General features: G+C 42.8%; 1 protein-coding gene across 2 annotated transcripts in view; it reads left to right on the top strand.

The window, feature by feature from the left end:
- Positions 1-11,266, top strand: part of DPY19L3 (dpy-19 like 3 (C. elegans)) — an 82,603-nt gene that overhangs the window by 5,349 nt on the left and 65,988 nt on the right. The window contains exons 1-3 of one of the 2 annotated variants that reach the window (XM_019505619.1): positions 32-197; positions 1,035-1,177; positions 3,959-4,083. In XM_019505619.1, the coding sequence (XP_019361164.1) occupies positions 1,057-1,177; positions 3,959-4,083 (246 nt within the window). In that variant the 5' untranslated portion in view covers positions 32-197; positions 1,035-1,056. Of the gene's footprint in view, positions 1-31; positions 198-1,034; positions 1,178-3,958; positions 4,084-11,266 lie in introns of those variants that run through there. The other variant, XM_019505620.1, reaches the window with a different exon arrangement.

Genomic DNA, 11,266 nt, shown 5'->3' with positions numbered 1-11,266 from the left:
GCAGGCCGCGCAGAGACAGCCGTGCCCGGGGGAGGCCCCGGCCCCTCTGCGGCTCACTCAGCCCAGCCCCGGCCTCTTTGTGCCCTCGCGGGCTTCTCCCTCGGCACCTGCCCGTCCCCTCAGCGCCGCCGGGCCTCCTCCCCTGAGGGGGTGCTGGACACAAAGTCAGCCTGCGACTTCTGTGCTGGGCACCTGAGGTGGGTCTCGCTGTTTGCATTTGTTTCCAGAGACGGGTTAAAAGAGGCGACCCTCGCTGGCGAATGGTGTCCGCGGCGGGGCGTGGGTGGGGACTTGTGTTTTGCATTCAGAGCCGGGATTCAGGTACAAAAATGACCAAAATTGCGTGGCTCGGTGTTGACACCCTCGGCAGTGAGATGTGGGGCTGTGGCCTTGCACTGACTTGAGATCTCTGACTGTTGGTCCTTACGTATTTGTCTTATTCTCTCATTTTTGTGATTTAAAAAAAAAAATACACGGTAGTCTAAACAGTACCAAAAGGTAGGGATTTGTGCAGCTAAATTAATTCTGTTTTACAAAGTTATCCATTCTCAGGTTTTCTTTGGCGTAGTCACTGTTGCATCCAGTGACCCCCTCAAAGATCAAGGACTTGAAAGTAAAGGGCTGGTTTTTCTGAGGGCTTGGCACTTCCTGAAAATTAGGCCTTGTTTTAGCTGGCTTAGGTTGGACACCCACAATCATAAATTAGGAAAATCCTGAATTTCTGGACAGCCACAGTCACAAATCCTGGAGGCGGTATATGAAGTTAAGCCTGAGCATCAGTCTTCGTAGCATTGCCACTAGCGTTTCTTTTTCACTTATTTTTTATGTGTTTGAGTTACAGAGACTGTCATTCTTGCTTTTTAATAAAACAAATGCATAAATTATATGAGAACTTTTTTAGGCCTTTATTTACAATAAAATATGCTTCTGTTTGCTTTCATGGCCTGTCACACACTTCTTAGTGGTATTTGTCATAAAATGATAAACAAGTGTTTGGATTTGAATATTTATTCTTTGGTGTATGCATGTTTTAGGAATCAGACTAAAGAATAATGTATGGAAGTTTCTGACATCATGACAACCATCAGACAGAGAAAGGGAATAAAAGTCACAGAAGTTGCAGAAGATCATCTTTCACAGAAGAAAAATGTGAAGTCTGATGGGAGAGTTCCATCTGGTGGGTAATTAAAAGGAATGTGGCATTATGGACTCTCACTAATGCTATATTTTTGGTACCTTCACTTCTACACATGAAGATTAGGTATCATATCAAAGAGTTTTCTAAGTATTGACAGAATTTAGGATAAAAACTAAAATCAAAGGGACAAAGTACCAGCATAGATTATGGCACTGTGGGGTTTTAGTCTATTTTCAAATGCTAGTTACAGTGAAATTATTTTTAACTTTGTTGTACCTGACATACACTTTAGCATCGTTTGATTGCTTGGCTTAGAATGTCATAGGACAAGATGACAGACCTACAAAACTACACAACACGGTTAAATCTGGAAACGTATCCTACAAACAGAGCAGCGGTTCCCAATCTTGGGGTCATGACCCCATTTGGGGTCACAACAATAAAAAATGGGGTCGCACATGCCTGGGAAGAGAGATGTGGGGGGCACATGCCTCCCAGATGTGAGATGCCTGAGGCAGGTTCAGGGCTCTACCCTGCTGCCCTCCCCTGAGACTTCCAGAGCAGAGCTCAATGCTACTGCCGGGAGCCACATACTGGCTGCGCTGCTGTGGTGAGGTGCCCCCTGCACACCCAGCAGCAGCGGGGGCACAACTTCCTGCTGCAGCTGCTGCTGGGCGGGCAGGAGGAGCCTCACCATGGCAGTGTGGACGATGTGGAGTTCCCAGCAGTGGCACCAGGTCCCGCCCTCTGAGCTGCAGAGGCCCTGTGGGGAGGGCAGCAGGGCGGAGAGCCCTGAACCCACATTCTCACCCTGCACACTCCTCACAGGCTCTGCTCCAACTGTGCCACCCATCTGCAAGGGAAGAGTACAAGTGGGGGGAAGAGTGAAGAGCTGGGCTCCATGCTCTGCTCCAGCTCCAGCAGCTGCCACCTGCTGCTGTGTGGGGGACTGCAGGCCACAGGCCCTGGCTCTGGTCCCATAGTCTGAGCAGCTTGGACCCTGCTGCCGACAGGGGGCTGCAAGTTGTGAGTGAGGGGCACTTGTGGGGTAGGGGACTGCAGGTTGGGAGTGAGGGGCCACGCTGTGGAAATGGCATCATATATGGGGTCATGCTGAGGGAAAGTTTGGGAAGCACGCGATAGAGGGTCTTGAGATAACATAAGCTGTGATTTTTTTAAATTTAAGAATTTGAGTGCCCCATCTGAAAGGAATTGGATTTGCAGTATAAAAGCAAACACAGGTTACATGTGGAATTGGGGCTTTAGCTGATACCTTTTTGGTTTTTGTAGACTTGCAGTGTTACCTGTAAAGCATTTTTTACTTTGTTGACCTCTGGAGATAATGAAGGACAAAATTTCAAGTTCTTGTATGAAAATACTTTGAAAATTCACACAGTCAATTTCATTGCTTTTTTATTTTTAAGGGCCAAAACTTAGTCTGCAACCTCTGATCACACCTTTGCAAAATTCTCTCTTCTCTTGTATATATATTTTGGATAGATGGGAAGCCATTTACCCAATTTATGTTGTCTACTTATGCTATGGTCTAAGTCAGGCATGGGCAAAATATGATCCGCAGGCCAGATCCAGCAAGTCGAGTAAATGTATCCAGCCTGTAAATGGGCAGGAGCTCCACCTCTGGCAGATGTGTGGTACTGGGCAGCCAGGGCTGTTTCTGGTGTGCCAGGTGTGCCCACACTCTCTCTCTCTCTCTGTCTGTCTCAGTTGGGGCTGCCACTGGCACTGAAGCATGAACCTATCTGCAGCTGTAGCACCTTCCCTTCTCCCTCCCTAAGTTCACCTGTGAATGTAGCCAGAAGCTGCGGGGTCCAGACTCCAAGGGGCAGTGGGGCGTGCTACAGCTGCAGGTGGGTGTACTCCAGCCACGGGGATGCAGTGGGGCATGCTGAACCTGTGGGTGGGTTCAGGCTTCTACACTGGTCACAGCCCTGGGAGGAAGGGATAGAGAGATAGGGAGAGGTGTGGCCCAAATAGCTGCCCACCCCTGGACTGAGTAGACAGTTCCATCAAATCACATGTCCTTGCACAATATCTGAATCTTGCTTTTTTTGTTTCTAGATCATGGAGCGGGACTGAGTCTTAAATCAACTTAAAAAAAGTCACTAATTTAAAACAAAATGTAAAACATTTAAAATGTTACACATGAACAATAAACTGATTGAATGGTTTCATTTAAAAATGTGGCTTCTCACTGCATCATTGCATCTATTATTTTGTCTTTCTGATGTCAATAGGTGTTCATTGCAATTCAGAACATGACATCATTATCAGAAGCTACTTTGATCAGTGCGCAGCCTCAGTGTGGAAACTTAATGGGATTATTAAACCTGAAATGCCATTTTTTTTAAAAACATAAAAACAGCATCTAAATTCAGAAGTTTAAAGAACAAGGTTTGATACCTTGCTTTGTGAGCTTCTAGTCACCCTCTGTATCATTAATTAAAAATGATGCCTGGGAAGATATTTCAGAGATTTTGTAATTTATATTTATACTCTAGATACGGTGTTTAACTAGATCTGTATAAGTTCACAGTGTTGTCTTATAAACTACAACTTTACATTTCCCCCGTGAAACATAGCTCATCTCATTCTGCATGTGAATAAAACATTAAGTTTCTTATACCGGAAAATTCACAAATACAGTTGCTGTCCAGGGGTCTGAAAAGAGATCTCTTAATTATCTCCAGATTGCTTTGTAAAAGTGAGCATTTAAAAGAGGTTCAGAAATCTATGTAAAACAAGAAGAATTGTGTGTTTCTCAGTCCCCAAGTCAAATATTGTGTGTCTGACTTTACACAGGTGGAAAACTATGGAAGAGATTTTCGCTTATAGTTGGTGGAATAGTTGCTGTCTCCCTTGGGCTTCTTACTTCTCTTTATGTTGCTACACTACATGAGAATGATCTTTGGTTTTCCAATATTAAGGTAATGAAATTATTTTGATAGTTTCATCTTTGCTTTCCTAGCACATGGTAACAAATACATGCAGAAAGTTATTTAAGTTTCTAATTTGTCTTATGACTCATACATATGAAATACAGAATGTTCCAGTGTAAATAGCTTTCTCATATCCCGAATATGTATAAAACAACCCCCCCATAATTTCTTATTTTAACTTTCTTCCCTACTTAGTCAAATTGATATTCTTTCAGTCATTTCTCTGTTCCTAACTATGCTGTAAGCACTTGGCTCTAATAAACCATGCTATTATTTTCATGCTATAAAAATGGTAGCTCAATTGCTTACCTACAAATTATCATCACCTAGTACAGTGTTTCAGTGATCTATTGTATCTTGCTCTGCATTCAAGCTTTCTCTACACATTACTGTCAATTAACAGCCTAAAACCCCGCTGATTTCTCAAAACCACGTGTATATATAGATACAGATATATATATCTGTATATATAGATACAGATATATATATCTATATCTATAGATATATATAAAAACGCCAGTTTTTTAAAGAAAAAAGCCTACCCAAAGTCCTGGCCTGCAACAATTTAACAATGTTATATTTTTAAGATATATACACAATTTATTTTTAAGATTAAAGTGCTTATTCTGATACAACAGGGGCACAATCTTTGGTAACCCAGAAAAAATATATTTATATTCATGTAATAGCTGCTTGTGTTTGAAAACTTCAGAGCATGTCTACATGAGACATTTACTGCAGACCTGACTGCAGTAAACATCTCTGCATCTATACATGCGCCCCTGTTAGGGCACAGGAAACTAATAAACTCTGCAACAAGGTAGTACTTGTAAATACAAGTACTACCCTGCTGCTGAGGTTTTTTGTGCCCAACAGTGTACATGTAGACACTGACTTAGCTGGTTGGGACATGATGGTGCTTCAGTGCAGAGGCTGCCTGCCAGCTAGCCCCACATTGAAGCACCCTCACAACTGCCCAGCCCCTCTACTGCTGCTGAACCTGGCTGGAGCAGCCCTGGGCTGGTAGGCTGACCCCTGGAGCTCCCTGCCAGCCAGGGCTGTTCCACCTAGGCTCCACATGCACCTGAATAAACTGCAGAGCTTACTACTCCGGAGTTAATTGCTCCCAGGTACACGTTCAAATGGCATGCCTGGGAGCAATTAATTCTGGAGCAGTGAGCTCTGCAGTTTATTCAGGTACCACAATTGTACATGTAGGTGCTCCCTCAGAGTACTTTTCACACATTAAGCCTCGCATCTTGCGAGTAAGGAAAGTATTAACTGGATTTTATAGTGGAGTAAATTGAGGCACACACAGGTTATTTAAATCAGTGGCAGAGATAAAAATTGAATTCTTAAACTCAGGTAACCTGCTCAGACTGCTAAACCAAGTATCCTTATATGTCTTCTTTTTGTTTTTTAATACAGTACCTGAAATGGGAATTAAATATGTAATAACTACCCCATTCTTCTCTCCCTTGAGGTTCTGATGGGCCCATTCTTTTCTCTGCCAGTAGGACAACCACTTTTGAAAAGATTATTTTTGGTTTATTGCCATCTGCTGTTGTATAAATCACAACTCATGGCCAAAATCCACCAGAGAAGGTTTGTGTCCTATCTGCTGGAAACTTGGCATAAAGGACTTTTGGGAAGTGTAGCTAAGGCTGCCAGAAAATACACTATTTCCTCTGCATACTCTCAGCAAGCACCACAGTAATATTTAGTGAAGCCAACAGTGGAATTAAAATAGTGTCCATGACAACTGGGTCCCCAAAGGAAGGTTAGGAATGGTAAAATCGTTTTTCAAGGGTTGAAGCTTGTTCTCCTACACACTTATGAACTCCTTAAGTGCAAAGGATGTGGCTAATGCAGAGAAATGCACACATCACTATGCCAACAGAAGCAAATTTGGCTCAGCAGTTCAGTTCTAAGAACACAGACTCTCTCCATAGGGACAATAAATAATTTATCCAGCAAACAAAACTTAACACAAACAGATTCTCTACTTAAGTAAAAATGGTTCTTGGCCAAATCCTCATTTAAAAGACTTACCTCCTCAAGCTTAAGTTTTAGGTAAGATTATTTACACAGCTGCAGATCCTCTTTTGCATGTGTGGGATTTCCTTTTCACTGGAGGATCCCATGCTGACATTTTCCCCAGAATTCTTTGCAAAGGAGGAGAAGCCAGTTGTATCCATATCTAAAATTAATCAGAAAAACAAACAGGTAATTTTCCTTTTAAAGACTTAAAAATCTCTTAGAATTTGTACTGTACTATAATACATTTTATGCAGTATAGACTGTAAGGTGACTTCCAGCTTATGCAGCACATTACCACCTTTTTATCTTTTAACATCTTGTAATGTTTCCAAAAACAAATTAAAAGTTATAACATAATGAAACAATTAATGCTGTAGGTGTAATAAGGTTGTGTGACAGTTTGCATCTTTCATTGGACATAAGTGAAGTTCCTGGGTATATACCTCAGATAAGTATTAGGTTTGCTTTTGGCTATCTTCGTTTTAGAGTAAATCTACAGACCCACAAATCTGCATATCTTAATGAATGGACAGAAATTTTCTTTTGGGAAAATTTAAGTAATTTTATGATAGTGTTAAGTATTTGAATTAGTTGAAACTGACACAAGATGGCACTAGTAACTGCAGTGATAAAGCAACTTCAGTCATCTTGCCCATACATAGAAAATGAGCATTTAATTCAAGACTTATTTTTTTGTTATAATTGCATGTATTTTCTAATGCATTTGCAAACATACATGACCTAAAAACAACATTTTATAATACATAATATTTACATGTACCTATGTGAATGCTTATGTTGTATCATTTCTAATAAAATATTTTTCCAAAACAGATGACAGCGGTCAAATTTTCAGTGAGCCTGAAAAATAACATGTACAAAACTTATACTTGCAGGTGTGCATTTACAAAGCTAATTGGTTACAATCAGTTATGATTTTTGCATGTGCAAATATATATTTGCACATGAAAAATAAGAGATTACTTCTCAAAACTTTGCTTCACATTATTAAATATGATAATTCAGTAAGCAGGGTGTCACACCAATCTGGCTGTGTGGGCCAAATGAAGGGTGTGGGGCAAGTCTGCTGGCCAGATTAGACCCATAAACCAGCCGCACTGGACCAGTCTGGTTCAGGCAGCCCACGCAGGGTGCACCCTGAACCAGCCCTGCATGCAGTGTGCACTGGCACCAGTTTAGGACTTGCATGTGAAGCTGTCACAGGGCACACCCTGCATAAGGTGTCTCTACCAAACTGACCTTGTGCACTGGCTCCAGTGCATGGGCCCAATATGGACTGGCCCTAGAGCCAGCATGTAGAGCCAGTCTTGCAGGGCGCTGCATATAGTGTGTACCCACGTATCAGCCCCTGTACCGCGTGTAGCATGTGCACCAGGTCCAGCCCCACACGCCACATGCAGCGCATGCCAGCCCCAGTCCAGGGCTTGCACTGCACATGGCACGTGTGAGGCGCACACGGCATGCAGTGCCCATACCACACCAGCCCTACATACTGATTTTGCCACTCAGGGACAGTCTGTGGACCCAGTCTGGCCCTGGAGCCAATGTAGGGCTGGGGCCAGCTCAGATGCCACATGCAACATGCACCCCACAGCCTCCTAATGCAGCTCATGCCACATGCAGCACACTAGGCCTGTCTGAGATCTTTAGGCCAGATCCTAGGGCTCCATGGGCTGGATCTGGTCTGCAGGCCATATACTGTTCTACAGAATACTTTGTCAAAATAATACATGCTTCCTGTGTCGAGGACTAACTGTCCTTTTGCTTAAGTTAACACAGACCCTCCCAAATTTAATATTTTTTAGAAAGTGTATCTTGGCACACACTTTCCTTAAGCTAGTCAAGGAAACACTGTTCTACAAATGCAAATCTTATAGGCACAAGTTCTAATACGTTTTATTTATTGTGAATGTTATGTGACGAGAAGAATAGAAATGAACCTGTTAAAGTTATGCTTCTTGATAATTGTTTTATCTCCAATAATTCTTCCTGATGTCCATCTATGCACCAGATAAGCATGTGGGCATCCATATATTCAGTAGGTTCTTTACTCTGCATATTTTTTCCTTGCTTTTTCATTGTTTTATGAAATGTCAGTATTTTCTAGATTCATAGATGCTAGGGTTGGAAGGGACCTCAACAGATCATTGAGTCTGCCCTGCTGCCTAGGCAGGAAAGAGTGCTGGGATCAGATGGCCCCTGCCAGATGCCTATCCAGCCTTCTCTTAAAGACTCCCAAGGTAGGGGAGAGCACCACCTCCCTTGGAAGCCCATTCCAAAGTTTGGCCACCTGTACTGTGAAGAAGTTTTTCCTGATATCTAGCCTAAATCTGCTCTCTGTCAGTTTACCCCAACCATACGAGTGGGCCTCCTCTGGACCCTCTCGAGTCTATCAACATCCTTCTTGAAGAACAACCCCCAAAACTGGATGCAGTACTCCAACTGCTGTCTGACCAATGCCACATAGAGGGGAAGTAGCACCTCCTTGGTTCTATTTGTCATGCATCTGCTGATGTATAGTGATAGCATATACCATGTACTTATGAAGGCAGTTAATTTTAGTGTTTAACTAAATTTAATTTAGTTTTTACCAATTTAGACCTTTAAAATTTATGTTGAAATGAAATGGAAGCTACCTGCATTTTCTCATGTATTTTATAGTTTGGGTGATGCATATATTTCTGTATTATTAACAAAATTTCCTCAATGTTGTGTAGTAATAAGCTTTATTTTATTGCATATCTCAGCATTAATTCCTTAGGGAGAAAGAGTATAATCTAATCTTTGACATACACAATTATTGTGTGGCTTGGTTAATGAAGTAGAGGGGTTATTTTGCCTTAATTTTATTAAACATGGAATACTGGAATGGGATCCATGTTTAAACACATTCACTGTTTCATTAACCCCAGTACCTACAGAATCCTGCAACATCACTGTTGTAAACAAAGAAAAATCTCCCTTAAAGCAAAGATTAATTTAGGATTCAGTTAGACATTTTATATTTTGGATCAGTGTAACTTGCATCTTTTTTTTCTGCTAACTGATCTAACTGAATAGACTGTAAAATTCTCAATATATGATTTGTGTACATGTTTGGCATTGCTAAACATCAATATAAGAATAATATAAAGGCATCTAGTTCCTCTCTGGATTGAAATACTTTTTTTTATTCTTTTCTTCCATCTTGGATGAGTTACAATTAGCCAGATGGTGCAAACTTACATAAAACAGACAGCTAATAAATTGTATTTTAATGCTTTTAAATATCAGTTTGAAAGAAAACTGTTCACTGATAGAACAGATATTGATGTAGTCTAAATGTAAAACTGTAGGAGGTGGGATAAAGAGGTACATAATGTGGTTAGCCTTGATGCAACCTTTTGCGCCTCTCCCCTGTACTATTTGCCTTGTTGCAGTTTCTCCTTTTAATCTCCTTGTAGCAGAGATCTGGGATCTCCTTGTTTTGGGATCTGTCTTTCTTCGCTCTTTTATTGGCATTTACTACCTTCCTTCAGTAGTCACTCTTTGCACACCTACATGGACAGTCAATTACAAGCTTAAATTATAGTCCAAAAGGGACCAAACTAAGATGGCTTTTTATCCTTCCTGAGTCAGCTTCCTATTCTTTCCTGGTCTCTTTCACTATACAGACTGTCAAGGCACCTCCCACCCCTGGGAAACTTCCTTTTTCTAGGGATGCAGAAGCCAACCATCCTTCTGCAGCACCTCTTCTCTTCCCCATCAAATCTAAGTTGTTTTGCTTAAAATCTGCGTGACCATGTGTCTTGGTTTATCTGGGACAGTCTCAGATTTCGGAGGCTGGTCCTGCTGGGTCTTGAATTAAAATGGATGTCCTAGAAACACAGGGGCTTTGCCCAGCATGCACCGCTGCCTTCCTGGTACACAGCCCCACCCCCATCAACTGGTAAGACCAAGTTCCATATGGTCAGCCTACTGATAGTAAATAGCTGCGACTGTTCCATAGCGGGGCTTAATAGCAAACAGGGCCCTCTTTTCCCTAGCAGGTGAGGATCATCTGGGAGGGTATCTGATTTTTCAAAAAGGAAATCTGGGCCATACTTCCTTTTAGGATACATTTATTCATAGATTGTAAGGCTTGAAAAGACCGTAGAAGATCATTGGGTCCAGCCGCTGCACCAAGCAGGAAAGATAACTGGGGGTCAGGTGACCCCAGCAAGGTGACTATCTAGTCTCCTCTTGAAGATTTCCAGGGTAGGTGATTACACCACCTCTGGAGGGAGCTTATTCCACAATCTGGACACCCTGACTGTGAAGAAATTTTTCCTAACGTTGAGCCTGAGTCAGTCTTCCAGGAGTTTGTGGCCATTACGTCTGGTTTTCCCCTCGGGTGCCCTGGTGAACAGTTGCTCACTGAGCCCTTGATGTACTCCCCTAGTGTAGTGGTAAGCTGCTACCAGGTCCCCTCTTAGCTTTCTTTTCTTCAGGCTGAAGAGTCCCAGATCCCTCAGCCTTTCCTTGTATGGCTTGCCGTGTAAGACTTGGTTCATACGGGCGGCTCTTCTTTGAACTTTCTCAAGCTTGTCCGTGTCCTTGTTAAAGTGTGGTTCCCAGAACTGGATGCAGTATTCTACTTGCGGTCTCACCAGTGCTGAATAGAGCGGAAGAATCACCTCCTTGGTTTTGCTGGAGATGCATCAGTTGATGCATGCCAGAGTATTGTTTGCCTTACTGGCTACAGCATGGGCGACTGGTGCCTCCTGACTCTGGGGGCAGGCACTGGCAGCCGATCGCCAACTGGGATTCCCCCAGTGGCCAATCGCCAACCCCAGAAGTGCTGCCGGGAAAACCGTAAGTGCCACCACCATGTCTCGGAAGCACTGGCCACAGACGGTACTCCCCTCTCCCTGGCCAACAAGGGCCAATCTCAGGGGGGACATGTGCCCCTCCCTCCCCCCAATGCATCGTCTATGGGCTACAGCATTGCACTGCCAGCTCATGTTCCTACTGTGGTCTATTATTATCCCCAGGTCCCTTTCATTCATGGTGCTAGTCAGTTTGGAGCCTATACGTGTGTTGGGGGTTGCTCATCCCAAGGTGAAACACTTCACTTTATACCACATCCCTG

This window comes from Gavialis gangeticus, unplaced genomic scaffold (assembly GCF_001723915.1).
Source record: "Gavialis gangeticus isolate Ggan-Ray unplaced genomic scaffold, GavGan_comp1, whole genome shotgun sequence".
Lineage (NCBI taxonomy): Eukaryota > Metazoa > Chordata > Crocodylia > Gavialidae > Gavialis > Gavialis gangeticus.
The sequence above is the reverse complement of the archived record's forward strand: the minus strand, read 5'-3'. Positions and strand labels throughout refer to the sequence as shown.